Genomic DNA, 18,221 nt, shown 5'->3' with positions numbered 1-18,221 from the left:
GCATGTGGCGGTCTCAACGCAGCCTCGTGGACATCCCACGTCCTGTCCCAATATGGTTAGCGCCCCCAACGTGGTCCTCGCGGCCGTCTGGATCCGGCTTAGTGGATATTTGACTCACCACCATCTCACCGACATGCATTTACTTCTCATCAACCATCCTCCTATCGACATCCACCCTTATCCCATCGCGTCGTGCCAGCTGTTGCCACCGTATCATCGTGGCTGGTGTTTTGACCGCTCCTTCTCTCTCCCCAAAACCGACCTCCTTTTAACCACCGCACCTGATTGAGTTTCAGGCCGAACGCTCCTCTTTTGAACATCATTGCCCGGAGCAATACTAGCATGCCGTCGATCGAAGTGCCTGCCATGTCCATCGAGTCCCAGGCTCTCTCAGACAACTTGCCGCCATCCCTGCTCGATGTCCTGTCCAACTCCATCGTCCTTGACAACACCTTGCCATATCTGCCTCTCTCCACCATCTTCGCCTTAGCCAGAACATGCCGGTCTCTGCGGGATCTATTCCTCCGCACAGCAAGCGTCTTCCGATATGTTGACCTTTCAAAGTGTCGAGGAGCATATGTTCCTCCCAATCTCCTGACGAGAATTGATTCCGGCGGCCATTCCTGGCGCGCGGAACGAATGGACGAGAACCTGACTGAGGATGAATTTTATGCCGGTCCACTCCGCTTCGTCCTAGCGAGACTGGGGAAGATGAAGGTCCTTCAGAATGTTCAGACTTTGGTCCTCGATGATCTGGCGTCGGTCACCGTTGATCTGATCAATGATATCGTCACCAGAAATGAATACAATGTTCGTCTCCTCAGCATACGGCGATGTCTCAACATCAATCAATACAAGCTACAACAGCTTCTCTGCCACCTATGCCGACCAAGTAGACCTGAAGGGACTCCTCGACTACAGGGGCTGTACATCTTCACTCCTCCACCGTCAGTCAGCCAGGTACATGACGTCGACTTCAGTCATGCCTTTCATTACAATTTCGACACCATGGGCGGGGTGGAATTCGAGAGCTCTCGGTTCCAAGGCCAATCGAGTACGAATGAGGCAGCCAGGCCACGCTCCTCGGGACGATGGTATGCGAATTCAGGCTTCGTCATAGCTCAAGGTCGTGCCGCGCGAACCTCCTGGGAGGAGACATTGCAAACATGCCAAGGCGTAATCAGTTTCGATGCTGTTTTATGTACCCACATGCACGCTGACATGGCCCCTGTTCTTCATCCAGCGTCTAGAGATTACCTTACGGAAAACAAGCCCGGTATCCCTCCGCTGGCGAGTGTGGCTCTCGGGCCAGCAGGATGTTCAAGCTGTGGTCGAAGTCCCCACGGTGCGCCTGTCTGGGGCGAGAGCGATCTCCGCGAGTTTCCACTACTGTGGCCTCCACCGCACTCTGGAAAGCTGGTTGATGCTGTCCGACCTCCACTACGCTTCGCCGAGGATGGCCGGGTTCTTCCCCAGCGACTCATCGTTTCTTGCACCTGGTGCCTCGCGAATCGACACTGCGACAGTTGTCATCAGTGGTGGTGTGCGGACTGCTACAACCCCGAACGGATGAAAAGATCCGAATATCTAGCAAAATTGGAGCGTGCAGCAGGCATCAGACGGACCTCGGAAGCCGATCGAGGGGCAGATCAGACTGCGAATGGGGCATCCTCTACTAGTGATCCTCTCAAGGTATTTAACGGTCTTTGTGTTAAAAATTGCCGCGCTCGCAGACGGATGGTCGCGCCTAGAGGTGGCGTTGCTGCGGGATAACCAAGGAACGCATCAAGGACGAGAAGACCACCAATTGGACCCCATCGACTGGAGGGTTTTCCGGAACCAAGATTGGGTCATTGTTTCATCCCCAAGCCGCCATCGAGGCGAGTATGCCGCCAACCGGACGCTCCCACCGCCTGCAGCCCGCAAATACCTAAACTACCCATCGACCCTCCCTCTCTGTCGTCGTCCTTCCATCGTTAACTGACATGCGTTTGCTAATGGTCTCATCGTGTCCTCTCCCTCTACAGCGTCATCAACGGCACGAACATCCCGTGCAACTCAGACCCGGCCAAGCAGCAGTGACGCGAGACTGCTGGGACTGTGGGCGCCAGTGTGAAAACTGTACGCGGCGGTGGGCGAGAACGTGCAAGCGCTGTAAAGCCAGCTATTGCTATATTCACAGGACGGGCTGCGACGAAAGTATTGTACGTGCATTCGTTCCAAAAAGGCGGTGATTACGATGGAAATCCACTTTACTGACGAAATTACCGGATCAGTGCGATTGGTGCATGCACAGGGGAGGCAGGAGGACGGGGGAGCTCTACTAATGTTCAGCGCTATCGACATCGAGACTGACACGACTTTTACAGCTGATAGCCTCGTGGAAAGTACAGCAGATCCGTCATAAACCCCCACATCGTTCACGAGAGCAGCTATCAAACCACCCCGCGCAGAAAAAAAGATCCGGCAATATTTTCATAATCACCACTCAAATTCAATTATCAATCCCTCCAGGACCTCACTCATTTCTGCTCAAATAAGCGTCGACGACGTGGTTACCTCTCCGGTCAGGGCTGTGGTTTTGGCACAAATCCTCAAACGTCACGATCTTCTTTATGGTTACGATCCCTCGTTTGACTGGCTTCGACGACGACACCGGTTGGCCTTTTTTTTCCGCAGCGGGATGGCGACATGGCACAAACATCCGAGAAATCTGCACCCACGACGAAGGCAGGGGCGAAGTTGTCAAGTTTTGCTTGGGGGTTGAAATATCGGAATGGAGGTCTCGGTGGTGGTGATGGTGGTGGTGGTAGTAGGGGAATGCAATCTCAACTCAAATCCAGTACAGTACAGGGCTAGCGAAAAGGCGGGGCTTGGAGGTCATCGGAGCAACTTTGCATAGTGTCATCGGAGCGAGCATGACGATCAGAGGAGGGAAGGTCTCTGGAGGCGGTGCTCTTCTAACGCCTTGCTGGCTTGTTTAGCGGCCTGGCTCATATTGAATGATGTCCAGAATTTGTGCTCTCAACACCACCCCCAGCCAGCTGAGCTGGCGCCGTCGTTTCTCTTCCTCTCTACTAAAATGATCGTCTTCCAGGGAAAAAATCATAAATCTGCATGGTAAAAGGAAAAGGGAACGGTTGTCCTGATTTGATCGACGAATGACCAACAAATTGGGCCAGTTGCCATTAAATAAGTCCTCCTATTCATGGTTAGGATCTCGATGCCTTTGTCCAATTTCTAACTACCAATATGCATAACCATCCGACACTGAATTGAAATGTCCCATCGCTCGAATACACGTCAAAACCCGACAAGTCACAACACCCAACTCGCCACGTTCTCGGGACAAGGGGGCCTTGAATGCACCGATTACAACTCCCTCCCGCTGACCACCTTCGGGGGTCGGATCGTCCCTGGTGTATTTTGTTGCCACGCCATGCTTGACATGATGGCCAACGTGTCGTTAGGATCCACCCCCATGATGGTCAGGGTGGTGAAGCCACTGAAATAGAATCCTAGAACTACCACAAGGTACGTCAGGACCAGGATGCTGCCTTTGAAATAGTTGCTCTTCCCCTCCCCTGACATGTAACTGAGCAGGAAGACGCAAAGAATGATCGTGACCATGTCCCATTGTGGGAAGATGAGATTAAAGGTGTGGTCGATGAGGTTTTGCGGATCGATAAAGGGCCAACGCAATGCCGAAAACAGAACCAAAGCCGGAAGTTGAAGCATGCACACCTGCAGTGCGTACGCTGACCCAATCTCCATGCTGAGCGCAATATTCCCATTCATTGCAAAAGATATGCCGTTCAAAAATTCCGTCGTGTTGGGTACCAGCGCAAACAAAGTAATGCCCAGGAATTTCTCATCAATGTCAACCGAGTCGAGCACCACATCCACGGTATCGACTAGGATTTCAGCCACGATAGCGTAAGCAACAGTTGCTGTCAAAAGGATGATGGATGATTTTGCCCTGGACCAATTCGGGGCGTCGTGACCACCGCCTTCTACAGCAGGCACAGGAGCCTGTTCAGTCGCAGCGTTTGCATTTCCCTCATCTGTCGCAGTGTCTCTGCGAACTACTGATGGTCTCAGGTTTTTTGAAGTTTCTTGCTTGTAAGCATGAGTTGCCAGATACGATGCGGTTCGAGGATGATTGACTGCATCTCGAGTGGCAATCGTCGCTGCTGTGGCGGCGAGCTCCGCAACCTGTCGAACGAGATTGTTATTGTCTTCTTCAGAAAGTCCGGGCAGTACAGGATGGAGAAGGGGGCTTCGTATGTCCTCAGAACCGTGACTCGACTTGGGCGGTACCACATGAGGCAAATCACTCTTGTTGTGAGGATCCACGGTCGAGACGTGCGAGGTGCTTTCATGAGAACTGTATTGCTCACGTTCAGTATTAGCATCGCCATCGGGAAGCCCTGCGGATCGCAGAGACTGGCCCAAGATTCTTTTGTACAACTGAGACTCCCGGATAGCCGATCGAGGAAGATAGGAGCCTTCAGGTCTGGGCAAGTTCTGCGAGTTGACCACGCTTTGATGTCGGGTGTCCAACGGACTCACATCAGCGGTGGGAGGCTGAGCTTTCTTCTCATCCAGCTCGGTGCTCCATATAATAGCAGCGTGAGTCCGCAGAGTAAACAAGAGTCCTATAATGTAGGACGAAAAGAGAAATACCGCAGCAATCCAGCAATATGGTCGCACAGCCTTCAGAAAGAAATCATCTGAGACGGCTGGCACCTGGCGAAAATAGCATTGCCGACAATCCTCTGGAGCATCCACACCCTCTCCAGTACACGCTCTACAGATGAGCTCGTGGCTTCCGTATATCTTGTAGAACAGGGTTGGGCCAAATGCTGCAATGACAGCGAATAGCAACATAGTAGATGTGGCCCCAGCCGACTTGACGTTGAAGCGTTGAGTCTTTCTCTTTATGGCTCCAAAACACATCGACAACCCAGGGAGGAGAAGAATACCGGCGAGGATGCTGCCAATGATGCTCCCCTCCACCAGGGAGGCCTTCCCCTCGTTAAGGGCGACACAGTACAGGTATACCTCGACAATAGTGGAGAAAAAGGCATTGACTGCAGCTCCCATCCCCATGGACGACTGAGCCGAAATAGACGCCACTGCCTGTCCGATGAAGTAGGCCAGAGGGATGATGGAGATCAGGGCCAGCGCGAACATGAGTGCGGGACTCGTCAGCCAGATATTCAACCCAGCGGCAATCTTGAGAATGAAGTAGTCAAAAATGACAAAGACAACAACGGCCAGAAAGTTGATGAGGAAGATGTTGGTTCCATCGACTGTGTACTTCCAGTACTTGATCCCGACGGCGCGGTAAGTACACAGGAGGATTGACGAGGGCTTGGTAGAGCTCCTAGCATGGGAGACGTCTCGGTGGAACGTCAGGGCCAGCGGTCGTTTTCGTAGGTGATAGAACAGAATCAAGGTGACCCGGCCCATGGGAATCCAGAACACCATCAGCCAACAGACCATCGACACCAGTAACATCAATGGGGCGACGTTGAAGTAGAAGAAAACGAAGAAGATGACCCTGCCCAAGGTCCACTGCCCACGACCAAACAGTCGCCGCTTGGATTTGGCGCTCACGTTGGTCTCTTGCCGGTCCGCTCTTCCGCTTCGGTCCAGGAGGCTGTCGCTCTCACTGGCAGAATCGATGCTGTTTCGATGCCTGCCAACGATGGATCCAGTGTGAGTGAGAGTGGGCCCAAACATAAGCCGCCCATACTCCAGATCTCCACTCTGCCATCGTTCGTACTCGCTGATGCTGCGACCTTCGCCTTCGTCTTCCTCCGCGTAGTTCTCGTCTTGCTCGAGCCTCACAAATTTTCCAAATGGCCAGAAAAGGTAGCCAGCGAGACCCAGGAAGACTCCGCCGTATGCGGCCGCACTAGGGTCAAAGGCAAATAAGTAGCAGGCAAGGGCTCCGAATAGCGCTGCGACGCTCAGCCACCAGCCGAACAGAACAGTCCACAGGCAATTGAAGAACCACAACCAGGTGCTCACAATCTGGCTGGGTGAGGAATGGATATCTTCTTCTGCTCCCTTTTCCACCGATCGGGATTTCTTGTATAACGCAGGTTTCCAAATCCTGATGCCAAATGGATGCGTTTCGTTAATGGCCAACTGTCGATCTCTCAAGGTGAAGCTCTCCGCATCACTGAGGTCCGCGTCCTCAGAGTCTTCGAGTCCTTCCTCCTCTTCCTCACCTGGATCGGTTTCTTCAGTTGGCGGTGCTGCTGCAGGCTCCTGTAGAACCACATCTTCGACCTCCTCTTCTGCAGAATCAACACGCGGTAACTGCGGGGGTGCGGCCGCAGTTCGGCGACGAACGGTAGATTGTGATCGGGTCATAGTCGGAAAGGACTGCGTGCTTGGTGTTGTTTGGAGCTCTCGGTCGACTTCGACCTCGTCAGGGTCATCGTCCACCGAGAATTGTTCGCCTCGGTGAGGTAGTTGTCTCCGGGTCGAGACTCTTCTCACAGGAGGGGGTTTGCGCCTCGTAGCTTGGGGGGACAATTGGGGGACGCCCGAAGACTCTGATGCCTCTTCATTTCGATGCCCGCTGCGTGGTCTTTGGCTGCTTGAGGCGTGGACAACGCTGCTCAGGGTTCCTGTTCGGCCTTAGAAAGAAATTTCATTATACTCAAAGCCGCCAGGCCTCACCATAGTCTCGCCGAATTGTAGTATCTGCTGCGGTTGGCTCTTCCCGAGGTCTCGAGTCCGCTGCTCCAGAACCTGCGATTGAAGGCGGTCTGGGTGTGGACTGAGTATCTTGCCCAACTCTATCTTCGGGGTTCTTCTGGGGTAAGTCACTGGATGACATTCTGACTGAGATACTTTTCCCTCATTGAGTTGTTCCAGTTGCTCCCATCACTCGGCAAAGGCTGCGGTTTCAAGGACTGCACTGTGAATCCGGCACAGCTCTCGTAATAACAGGCAGTCAGGCGGGTCGATGCCTGGTCGGGGCACGTGGGTGCATCAAATGGGCACGAGGACTTTAAATCATCTGATGTGTTTGATGACGGTATCTATCTCAGGCGGAGGAGCACAGATATGTCGCGATGTGGAACTGAAACGGGAACGAGCGAAGGTCTCTGAAATGGATCAGATAATTGATAGCAGAGCAAAGGCAGTCGGTCTATGAATGGTGACTGGTTGGCATGTTAGTGATGCTTTTAACGATATGGGGTATTGTGTAGTACGAGTCGGGGCGAGGAGCCAGGACGACACGTCAATTGGCGCACGTGCTATAACCAGCAGTGGAGGCCGCGAGTAGGAATGGAGAGGATGGGGTGCTGGAAGGAACTGCCAAAATCTTGGAGAACACGAACCTCGTCTAACCTTGATCCAAAGCAAGCCGCAAGTCGCAGGCAAGGGAATGGCGAGAAGCAGCTGCAGACTGAGCTCATAGGAATGTCTTGATTTTTCGACAAGCAAATGGATGCGCAGTTGGTGGGCCGATGATGCCTGCAGCTGGTGCCCAAAGCTGGTCGGATCTCCGCTAGAGTCAGCTGCCCCAGACGGGAGAGCCGTCAAGTCCCGAGCACGCCGAAGTCAGTGCCTAGAGGAATGGTGCTGGAGGGGTCCTTGCACCTAAACTCGGCCGGTAATGGACTGCGCGCCCCCCCCCCCCCCTGTGGCAACGGAGTTTCTTGCCTGTCCTTTAGCCGCGTTAGGCGCTTCTCACCAGTAGCCGCCGTCTCAGGCTCCCAAGCGCAGTCGCGTCCCATCATCCCGTCCGTTCTTTTCACCACCCGTCATCGTCGCCATCAAACATCCCTCAAGTGTCCTTCGTTGACTAGGTCTGTTGACTGCTTTGTTCGGAGACCTCGCAGTTGAGATAGAACCGATCCCCTTCCTGTCACTCCGTACACCCCCCATTATCGGCCTCTCATCATGGCTCTCGACAACTTTTACCACAACAAAATTGAAGCTCTCAAGCTTGAGATCCTTCAAGGCCAAGCCGTCCTGCGCCGGTTAGAAGCACAACGAAATGACTATAACTCAAGAGTGCGACTTCTACGAGAAGAGCTGGGCTTGCTACAACAACCCGGGTCTTACGTAGGCGAGGTCGTCAAGGTCATGGGCACCAAGAAGGTACTGGTCAAGGTGCATCCCGAAGGAAAATACGGTAAGTCTCGACCACAGGTGGCCAGTTTTTAAACTCAGGCTGACGAACTGCCAAGTTGTCGATATCGCCGACAGCGTCGACATCTCCAAATTGACCGTCGGAAAGCGAGTCTCCCTTCTCTCCGACTCTTACAAACTCGAAAAGATGCTCCCTTCATCCGTCGATCCTCTAGTTTCCTTGATGATGGTCGAAAAGGTTCCAGACAGCACTTATGACATGATTGGTGGACTCGATCAACAGATCAAGGAGATCAAGGAAGTCATCGAGTTGGGTTTGAACCACCCGGAACTTTTCGAATCTCTTGGGATTGCTCAACCCAAAGGCGTCCTTCTCTACGGGCCGCCAGGAACAGGCAAGACACTCTTAGCACGAGCTGTGGCTCATCATGCCGACTGCAAATTCATCAGAGTGTCCGGATCGGAACTGGTACAGAAATACATTGGTGAAGGGAGCAGGATGGTGCGAGAACTTTTCGTCATGGCCAGAGAACACGCACCCAGCATCATCTTCATGGACGAAATCGACAGTATAGGCTCCAGCCGTGTGGAAGGGAGCAGCGGTGGAGACTCGGAGGTACAACGCACCATGTTGGAACTGCTGAACCAGCTGGATGGCTTCGAACCGACCAACAACATCAAAGTCATCATGGCAACAAATCGACTTGATATCTTGGACCCTGCGCTCCTCCGACCGGGTCGCATCGATCGCAAGATCGAGTTTCCGCCGCCGACTGTCGAGGCCAGAGCCGATATCCTGCGGATCCACTCCCGGAGCATGAACTTGACCAGAGGAATTGACCTGACGAAGATTGCCGAGAAAATGAACGGTTGCTCCGGCGCCGAACTCAAGGGCGTATGTACAGAAGCAGGCATGTTCGCGTTGCGGGAGAGGAGAGTCCACGTCACGCAAGAAGATTTTGACCTGGCAACGGCCAAAGTCCTCAACAAGCATGATGACAAGGAGGTGTCACTGGGCAAGTTATGGAAGTGAGTTCCATGCTGTATTCATGTCGGGTCTCCTTTTTTCCCTCTGCAGAGCGTCCAGTGTAACATTAGCGGGGCAATCAGAAAGGAAAGGATAGAGATTTCCAGGCGGCCACATATATCCGAGCATGTTGGTTTGCCGGATTCAAAACATTTCTTGTCTATGTTCTATCGTCGTCGTCGTCGTCTTCTTCTTGGTCGCGTACCGCGTCCACTATCTTTCCAGTTGGCCTTATATGCCAGAAGTCGCTGAACCGAGATTGGGCCATTATTGATCTATTCGACTCTCGCTCACTCAGTGCTCGTACTCCATCCGCCCCTTGATGAAGCCCCAGAACTCCTGCACCAGCTCCGTCTGCCCTGTCTCGGCGGCCCGCACGGCGAGATACTTCCTGTGGTCGACGGGGATGTCCCACGCCCCGGGGTTGCCGTCGACGACGCGGCCGCCGGCCTCGGTGAGGACGACCCAGCCGGCGCAGACGTCCCAGGCCCAGCAGCCGCCCTCCCAGTAGACGTCGATGGAGCCCTCGGCGACGGCGCACAGGTTGAGGGCCGCGGAGCCCAGCGCGCGCGCCGAGTGCACCATGGCGCCGCCCTCGTCCTTGCTGGCGCCCAGGGCCGCCCACGTGTCGATCTTGGTCCGCCAGTTCGCCCCGCTGCGGTCGCTGCCGTACTCGATGGCGACGACGCACTCGTCCAGCCCGGCCACGCCGCTGGGGTAGCGCAGCGGCAACTTCGTCTCGGCATCCTCATCGCCGCCGTGCCCTGAGGCCTTTCCGTCGTCTCGCATGATCCGCAGAAAGCTGCCCTGGCCCTTGATCCCGTGGTACAGCTTGCGCGTGAACGGGTTGAACACGACGCCCACGGTCGGCACCCGGCCCACGGCGAACCCCAGGCTGACGCTCACGTAGGGCCAGCCGTGGACGAAGTTGGTGGTCCCGTCGATCGGGTCGACGATGAAGGTCGGCTCCGGCCCCAGCTTGTTGCCCGGCACGTACGTCTCCTCGCCCATGAAGCTGAACGTGGGATACTGCTGCTTCAGGGTGCTGGAGATGAAGTCCTCCACGGCCTTGTCCGTCTCGGTGACCAGGTCGGCCGAGTTCTTCTTGGTCGACGCCGCCTTCGACTGGTTGCCCGTGCTGCGGTTCATGGAAGCCGAGGCGGATGTGATCATGGAGCCTGCCTGCAACGCGATGGCGATGAGTTTGTCCCGCAGGGCGGGGAGGTCGATGTCATCCATGCTGCGTAGATGTGTCTTCGTGCTCTGTTTACGGGCTTGTTGAGCGTCAATGGGCGTGTTTGGGCGGTAGATAGGTGGGAGAGGGTTGGTATATGGTTTTTTCGTGGCATTGTTTCCTTCGTTAATTTCGCCCAGATTGTTTTGAGACGATGGATGGTCGGTTCTCCAATAAAGCCAGAGGCTCGTGTCACGCTGCCAGCCATTGGTTCGACGATAAACTCCTCAGTCCTGAGCCCAAAACGACTACTATAGATCGGACCCTTACTCCTAAGAGGCCTTATTCTTAATAGATTCGTCAGGGCGAGAGTACTCTTATACATCGACACCTCACGATTCAATACCTGGGTAACTGAGACGTTTCAAGAGGGTGAGGGTAAAAGAATACGGGTAGTTCGCGACACCTCGCGTTCTCGTTACTCTATCGAGTCTTGTGCAAGAAGCACAGTGAAATCTTTTGATATGTATGTACAGAGTTCTGCTTCAGCCGAAGCTCCAGGACGCCCGGACGGTCGGATGTATGTCCTCAGTCTTCCGCTTGATAAAGTTTAGGGGGGAAATATATACAGAATATTCGTCGCTTGCTTGTTCATCATAATCAGACACGATGCCGCTGGGCAAAAGAAAACGTGAAAAGAAAAGAGTAGTGGCAATCATGAAATGATTCCTTCCGGCGATGGCTGGTTCGACCGCGCGTCCTGATATCTCGCCCCAGCATCACTGCTCATATCGCTCACCTCCGATATCTCACTCAGGCTCCTAGGGCGGTGTCCGATGGGCATTGGTACCGCCATTCCGATTGACGAGGCTCCCTGGCCGCCGATCCGTGCGGGGTCCCAGTTCAACGGCTTCCTCTTGATTCTAGGATATTGTCTCTGAGGATTCCGAAATCCAAAGGACAAGGGACGCACCAAGTGCTCCACCTCACCCATGCCCAAACCATCTAGGCCTCGACCGCTTTGTTGATGCATGCCGAAGGAAAGAACAGGGTCGTCGAGGGCACGGCGGTACGCAGATCGTTCTAGTCTTTGTTGACGCCAAGCTGAGTATCTTTCGCGGAGTGGTTTGCAGAAACGGAAGAGAAGAAATAGTAAGGCGGCCAACGCCAGGACAGGGAGAATGACTGCTGCGGCAATCTCTCCTGGGGACAGCCCTGACCCACCGGCTGAATCGGCTGATGTTGAACCTGAATTCCCTCCTGATCCTGAACTTGACCCGGGATCAGTGCTTGTACCGGTCTGTGACGATCCACTGCTTTCAGTTGTAGTAGGGATTACGCCGAGAGGTGCGCCTGTCGAGCCCGGCGAAGTCGAAAGGGCGCCTATGGACGTTGTGGTTGCTTCACTGTGTAGGGCGGACTTGGAAGCTGCATTCGTCGCCGAGACACTTCCGGTGGATAGTTGTGAATCCGTGGCGGTAACCGTTACCGTTCCTGTCCCACTTTTGATGGTGCTCACAGCTGCATCTGAAGATGCGAGATTGGTCTGTGCGGTGCTTGCTTGAGCGGAAGCTGCCACTGAACCTGCTGTACGTGTTGAGGAAGCCGAGAGGGCAGTTTGCGTTTGCTTTGCCGACGACTCGAGTGCAGATATTGCCGTCGTGAAGCCGAGCAGCTCGCTGGCGACGCTTTTCAGAGGATCCAGAGGGTTGTATATATCTCGAGGCTGTAATGGAATCGCTCTCACGGCGCAAATGGCAGTCAGAACTGAAACAAGCAGTTCCCTCTTGCGCATTCTCTCGTCCGCTGAGACTCGCCCTGTATCTTTCCCAATGAGTCGAGGTTTGACTAAGCCAATCGGCGCAATTCTTGAACTGGCAAATGCGGTAGGTCCAAAGAAGATCCGGGAAGTAGCCTGTTGAACTCTCGAAGCAACACAAAACACAACGGAAGAAATATGAGAAGAAAAGTACATTAGAAAAGAGCTCACCCATTGGGCGCCTTGCTGCCATTAGATACTCTCACAGAGGCATTCTGCGTACCTGCATTAGGCTTACCAGTGGGCTGTAAACATTTCGCAAGCGAATCCATCGCGCGGGGGCTGAGTAGGCGCGATGTTCGCACCAATGCCCGTGCGCGAGGCTTGGGCCAAACAACAAGCGTTTCAGCAATTTATAGCAAGGCAGAACACTTGGTGGTCGGCAGGATCTGAGCCTAAGCTCGGGAGAAGGCCGGGGAAGGTGGTGTTTGATCCCGGGTCCCTGGGACGTGGTCTCTTCGCATCCAGTGGTCCTTGTGTCGAGGCGGCTAATCATCTAGAAGGCGAGATGAAACCTGCGCCCGATTGAAGGGGAGATGGGCCGTGGCTGTTCGTCAACAGTCCGACTTCGGTTCTGTGGCAGATGCACAGTCACCGCGCGATGGACAGAAGAGCAGCAAGGATGAAGAGGATGAAGGTGCTGATTGTTCTCCATGATCCTTGCTCAACGGAGGCTGCGAGCCGATGTCAAAATTAAGTGGCAAGGTCTGACGAGAAATGGTACCGGGTACAGAGAAGTGATTCCCTGTTGACTCAAAGGTGACCACCATTGCAAAAGATATTAATTCCGTCCTTAGGAATAGCGGCATCGTTATCCTTATTGATTCTGAGATGGCGTCAATCCTCTGTCAGACTGTACCATTGTTTTCTTCCAGAGGCTTGGCTGGTGGTAGATAATGTTGAAGACGACAAGCTCCCGAAGCGGTAGTCAGGCCCGGGCTCGGCAGGGAATCGCAGGCCTGATCGCTCAGGCCTGCGCCCCAAGACGAAGCCGTAAGAACTTACTTCGACTCGCTCCAAATCCTGCATTGAAAGCTCCTGTGCTTGCTTCCCTAGCTATGCGGCTTGTTCGCTATGTAGGGAGCTGTCTCGCCCGCTATCATGCCAATGCTTCAGCTTATTGCCATGTGAACACATTGCAACTTCCACCCAGGGGGATGGCTGTCCTCCGTCCTTCGATGAATGCTTCATTTCCGCGAAGGAACTTATCGCTTTCCCCGAGTGATCCAATCACAATCTCCGAGGACCGCCAGACCATCACATTCCGTCTGGACAACGGCGAGACAATCACGCAGAAGATTTCGGCTACCCCAAAGGCAAACCGTGACAAGCTTGCGAACGCCCTTGCCTCGTTACTTTCGACACCAGAAACACCCAATCTCTCCTTGAAGCATTCATCAAGCCTGTCATTTGGCACGACCCAATGGCAACTCGATGCCCTCGGCGATGCTATACACCGACACACGGCTCATTCTTCAGCCAGCGAGTGTGAAGAGGTGGAAAAGTTGATCATGGTCGAGGCCGAGAAAATGAATCATCATCCACACATTACCCGTGGGAAATCTGGCGGAGAAGAAGACAGATACATGACTATCACATGTACAACCCACAGTCCTCGCGGCCTGAGCGTTCGAGACACCCGGCTGGCACACAAGATCAACGCCGTTCTGGATGCGTTCGACGTCACGGAGCCTGTGAGCGCAGATGTTGCGAAAGATCTATTTGAGGGCGAGAAACTGGTCGCCGCACACCGCGAGCGGATGATTGCCCTCAACCGGCAGAAAATCTTAGAAGCCCTAGAAAGCTGCTCCTGCGATGCAGCGAAACCAATTTCTACAACTTCCGCGCAAGAGTCTTCTACCCCCTAGACCGAGAATGGTGGCGAACTTCTGCTTCGCTGTGACAAACTCAGTAAACATTCGAAGGGCTGAAGGAGACTGCAGGAGACAAAAGACAATCTCGGTCAAGATCATCAAGAAAGAGCAGAAAAACGAGCATGATGTCGCATTAGAGGCGAAACGATAATCGTTTGATTCTTGAGAGGAGCTGGCCATTCGGCACTATCCATGAATAAGGAACCCATCCAGTTGCCCTGCCCGTTCTATGCAATCCAACGCCACTTTATGCATCTCTCTATTCCGTCGCTCTTCGCTCTTCAAGATGGAATCGACCGCATTATGTACACCGAAGCCGGGTCGAAGCTTCTTCTAACGGTTTCCGGTCCTCAAGGCCGATATCACATTCCTATTCGTCCTTGCCTTCGACAGCCTTCTTGTCCTTCTTCTTCGCCCCTTCGGAAGAACTCCCAATATCGGTACCCAAAGCTGCGTCCCACCACCGGAAAGAACTGGCATAATTTCCCAAGAATTTCTCATGATGCACGTCATGATGGTCCGCTCCTGCCCAGAAAGGCAAGAAGTGATGTAGCGACCAGGGAAACTCATAGCCAGAGTGCGCGTCAATAGCTTGGAAAAGTCGGCCCACGATCCACAGATACATTGTGACGATATGGAGGTTCTTGGTTAGCGCGCAAAAAACAATGGGGATCCCAACAGTGCCGAATGCGAGGATCATGGTTTCCAGCGGCGAGGCGTACTCGGCGGCAAGGCCAAACGGTGCGCTGTACTGGTGATGCAGCTTGTGGATCATCTTGTAAAGTCGAGGCAGGTGGAGGACTCGGTGGAACCAATAGTGCCATGCATCTTCAAGGACAAAGAACAACGCGATCTGCCAGGCCATTGTGTACCAGGGAGGAAAAGGAACGGATGTGGACAAGCCGAAGTATTGAGCCATTGGATGGAAGAGCCAGATTTGAGGGAGTTCGACGGTAAAGTGGGAGAGGAGGACCAATTTGGCGCATGCCCATTGTTCGGCAAGCGTGGGCATTTTGTTCTATACCACTCTCGTGTCAGCAAGCCGAAGAGGTTGACACCAATCCATGAGGCATATGACCACTTACCGCCTGGATCTTGTATCTCCTGAAATAGGGAATCTTGTCCATAATCATGAATGGCACACACCTCCCAAAGTACACCAGTTCGTGCATGGCGAAGCTCATGATACCCGTCGCCAACACATCGTTCTGCATGTATGCGTACCATGCTGCCCAAAGCTTTTCAAAGATGTTCAGGTGCACATTGTAGGCGGCGATATCGTTGAAGTAGTCCGTGTAAGTGACGGGTGCGGCGAAGGTTGTGGAATTCCTGCAGCAGATCGATGTATTAGCCCAACCAATTCATCGCATCTCGGGCTTGTTTACTGGATTTTTGCGAGGGAGCATACATCTTGAGGAAGGGTAAGTCGACCGACCTCGCCAGCAACAAAGAGCGAGGTGGAAGAGGCGATAAGAAAGAGTGACAGGTCAACAACGAACTGGTTGTAAAAAAGAATAGGATAGGAAATCCAGAAATCCTTGGGCCAACAATTTGAATCTCGAACTGAAAGAACCCTGGATTAGTGGTTTGTTCCGGAAGCCATTTCTTTGATTGGCAAGGTGGGCTTGCAAGGGGTTTTTATTGGGCGCTGTGGTGGTGGCATCACTCGGGCCTGCAGGCGGCTCTGGAGCTTCCGGGTAGGGACCACAGGGAGGTGGTGGTGGTGGACTGACGCGCAGACACTCGTAGGGAGCCGGATGTGCTGAGGCGGTGAGTGGTGGGCATGCAGGGTGGCGTGTTCAAGGGGGCAACCTTGTGGCTCTGTACCTGATCTTTGCAAGATGGTGTTTGCCGAATCTCCATCAATCACGAGAGCCGACGAGATGGGCGCATCGATTGTCAAACCTACCAAACAGTGCAAACAACCCAAGGAAGAGAGAAAAGGAGGGCTCTGCCATGTCCGCGCGGATCAATGTTATTCCTCCACTGTCTCCAGAGGCAAGGCTGTGAGGTGACATCACGGTAATATCGAGCATACGCCCTTCGACGGACAGTTCCCAGAGCGAGAGGCTTGTTATAAACGTATCAAAAATGTTATTACACGATCTCGAACTCTAACCTCTGCTACTGGATCCAAAAACGGTCTCCAAGGAGGACATCCAGCATACCAAGACAATGTCTGAAACAACTATTATCGAACTTACACCCCCAGCTTCGGCATTGCTTACACCACCGCCACCAATCACCCAGGACGATGGCATTGCGTCTCAAAGAATCGCTGAAACCGCACTGGAGCAGCCTGCATTACGGAAGGGCTCTACTGCGGTAGTATTTGTGTCTGTGACGGGCGTTACAGGTATCAGCAGTCTGCTTGCGGGTCTGATAACCGTTATTCTACCAACATTGGCAAAAGACCTGCACCTTTCAGATTCTGTTCTTCTATGGTATCCTCCTGTCTGCCAAGTAGTTACACCGTCAATGACTAACTGTATATCAAAGGCCTTCGTCAATCTATGCTCTAACGTGTGGTTGCTCGCTGATTCTTTCAGGAGCTGTCGCCGACGTGGTGGGCAACCGCTTCATGTATCTGCTGGGTTGTCTACTTCAATGCGCGCTCACCCTGGCATGTGGACTGGCCCAGAACAGTTTGGAGCTGCTCTTCTTCCGCGCACTTGCTGGCGTCGCGATCGCCTTCTGTCTGCCCTCCGCCGTGAGTCTCATCACGTCGTATTTCCCCCACGGGCGCCGTCGCAATTTTGCGTTTGCAATGATGGGCGCTGGTCAGCCTGTAGGCTTCTCAATTGGCCTGGTCGTGGGGGGCATCTTGACCGATGGACCCGGGTGGCGGGCGGGTTTCTATATCGCCGCTGCCATCAATGCTGTCCTTTTTGCTCTGGCTGTTATCGGTCTGCCAAAATCGGCACAGCCAACGCGGCTGTCAGTCAGGAGACTGGCAACAGAGATTGACTGGCCGGGGGCCTTGATCCTCAGCACCGCGCTGGGTCTCCTCTCGTACGTTTTTGCGTAAGTATTCGCATACCGCCCCATGTTGAAGTGCCGAGCTAAGCGACGATAGTGTCTTGACCGGCAATGTTTCAAGCATCAAGTCACCTACAAACATAGCATGCTTGTCAACGGCGGTTGCGTTAATACCGGCATTCATCTGGTGGGTTGGTCGACAGGAGAAGCTCAACCGTCCAGCAATCATCCCGAATTCGCTGTGGCGCAATAGGATCTTCACGAGCGTTTGTGTCGACGTCTTTTTGGCTTGGGGAGCATTTAATGCAACCGAAACCCTTCTTACCTTCTTCTTCCAGGATATCCAACAGCTCAGCGCCACTCAGACCTCTCTGCGTTTCTTACCAGCTCCGGCTTCTGGTATTGCCACCAATATTCTCATGGGCCTGGCGGTGCACAAAGTTCGCGCAGATTGGGCGGTCATCTTCACCATGGCGATCTCCAGTATCTCACCTCTCCTCGTTGCCATCATGAAAGTCCGCGCGTCTTATTGGGAGTACGTTTTCCCAGCTATAACGTTAAATGCCATAGGACCAGACGTTCTCTTTACCGTTTCCAACCTAGTCATCACAGCCGCCTTTCCAGAGAAGACACAGGCATTGGCAGGCGGGGTCTTCAACACTGTCGCACAAATCGGTAAAAGCGTCGGCCTTGCGCTCTCCGCTGTTATCGCAGGAAGTATCACCATGCAGTCAGATTATGCAGATAAACAAGCACCGAAGGCACTGATGGAAGGATACAGAGCAGCCTTCTGGTTCTGCTTGGCTGTGACGTCGAGCACCCTTGTAGTGAGTCTTTGGGGCTTAAGGAACATTGGAAAAATCGGGCTGAAGCGAGACTGAGGCTCCACTCGGTCCAGACCTGCTCCCCAGGCCGGTCTTTGGATGGTTTATATACATACTCAAGAGGCTCAACGGGGTTCAGGTTGAGTCTATTGACACCATTGAGTTGCACATCGCGCTCTCCAAGAATTGGTCTATTCAGGTTTCACATACCTTGCGGCGCGATTTTGACGGATATAAAGACAGTCGTACCACGCCGATACTGCGGACGAGTACGCTATGGTACAGCAAACCACATCTACCCCTGCTGCAAATACCATTGAGGCTAGTGTTATCCGAGAAGCTTTTCTTTTGTCCCGGACGAGCGCGGCTCTGGATCCGGCTTGCAATCAGCATGGCTTTG

General features: G+C 53.5%; 8 protein-coding genes across 9 annotated transcripts; 4 read left to right on the top strand and 4 right to left on the bottom strand.

Annotated features, from left to right (window-relative positions):
- Positions 1–137: 137 nt before the first annotated feature.
- Positions 138–3,197, top strand: PV07_04010. Of its 2 annotated transcripts, XM_016390778.1 has the most exons (3): positions 138–1,692; positions 2,028–2,204; positions 2,277–3,197. In XM_016390778.1, the coding sequence occupies exons 1-3, from the start codon at positions 343–345 to the stop codon at positions 2,325–2,327; spliced, it is 1,578 nt and encodes a 525-aa protein (XP_016252680.1). In that variant the 5' UTR covers positions 138–342; the 3' UTR covers positions 2,328–3,197. The 2 variants fall into 2 exon arrangements, with proteins under 2 accessions (XP_016252680.1, XP_016252681.1); XM_016390779.1 differs by having other exon boundaries at positions 138–2,204.
- On the bottom strand, positions 3,145–7,393 carry PV07_04009 (calcium/proton exchanger). Its single transcript, XM_016390777.1, has 3 exons — positions 7,368–7,393; positions 6,700–7,187; positions 3,145–6,647 (listed from the first exon to the last, which is right to left on the bottom strand). The coding sequence occupies exons 2-3, from the start codon at positions 6,857–6,859 to the stop codon at positions 3,373–3,375; spliced, it is 3,435 nt and encodes a 1,144-aa protein (XP_016252679.1). The 5' UTR covers positions 6,860–7,187; positions 7,368–7,393; the 3' UTR covers positions 3,145–3,372.
- A 386-nt stretch (positions 7,394–7,779) lies between these two features.
- PV07_04008 (26S protease regulatory subunit 8) lies at positions 7,780–9,494 on the top strand. The gene is made up of 2 exons (XM_016390776.1): positions 7,780–8,167; positions 8,223–9,494. Exons 1-2 carry the CDS (start codon positions 7,933–7,935, stop codon positions 9,155–9,157), a joined length of 1,170 nt encoding a protein of 389 aa, XP_016252678.1. The 5' UTR covers positions 7,780–7,932; the 3' UTR covers positions 9,158–9,494.
- On the bottom strand, positions 9,297–10,496 carry PV07_04007 (uncharacterized protein). The gene has a single exon (XM_016390775.1). The coding sequence runs from the start codon at positions 10,388–10,390 to the stop codon at positions 9,446–9,448; it is 945 nt and encodes a 314-aa protein (XP_016252677.1). The 5' UTR covers positions 10,391–10,496; the 3' UTR covers positions 9,297–9,445.
- A 272-nt stretch (positions 10,497–10,768) lies between these two features.
- Positions 10,769–12,402, bottom strand: PV07_04006 (uncharacterized protein). Its single transcript, XM_016390774.1, has one exon. It carries the CDS (start codon positions 12,298–12,300, stop codon positions 11,041–11,043), a length of 1,260 nt encoding a protein of 419 aa, XP_016252676.1. The 5' UTR covers positions 12,301–12,402; the 3' UTR covers positions 10,769–11,040.
- Positions 12,403–13,105: 703 nt separating this feature from the next.
- PV07_04005 (uncharacterized protein) lies at positions 13,106–15,215 on the top strand. The gene has a single exon (XM_016390773.1). The coding sequence runs from the start codon at positions 13,203–13,205 to the stop codon at positions 14,010–14,012; it is 810 nt and encodes a 269-aa protein (XP_016252675.1). The 5' UTR covers positions 13,106–13,202; the 3' UTR covers positions 14,013–15,215.
- PV07_04004 (uncharacterized protein) lies at positions 14,152–15,827 on the bottom strand. The gene is made up of 3 exons (XM_016390772.1): positions 15,427–15,827; positions 15,104–15,347; positions 14,152–15,036 (listed from the first exon to the last, which is right to left on the bottom strand). Coding segments are annotated over exons 1-3 (894 nt in total). The 5' UTR covers positions 15,429–15,827; the 3' UTR covers positions 14,152–14,388.
- Positions 15,828–16,017: 190 nt separating this feature from the next.
- Positions 16,018–18,143, top strand: PV07_04003 (uncharacterized protein). The gene is made up of 3 exons (XM_016390771.1): positions 16,018–16,462; positions 16,518–17,042; positions 17,095–18,143. The coding sequence occupies exons 1-3, from the start codon at positions 16,194–16,196 to the stop codon at positions 17,876–17,878; spliced, it is 1,578 nt and encodes a 525-aa protein (XP_016252673.1). The 5' UTR covers positions 16,018–16,193; the 3' UTR covers positions 17,879–18,143.
- The last annotated feature ends 78 nt before the right edge of the window (positions 18,144–18,221 follow it).

Source organism: Cladophialophora immunda, assembly GCF_000835495.1.
Source record: "Cladophialophora immunda strain CBS 83496 unplaced genomic scaffold supercont1.2, whole genome shotgun sequence".
NCBI classification, from domain to species: Eukaryota; Fungi; Ascomycota; class Eurotiomycetes; order Chaetothyriales; family Herpotrichiellaceae; genus Cladophialophora; species Cladophialophora immunda.
This window is presented reverse-complemented; position numbering and strand designations above follow the sequence as displayed.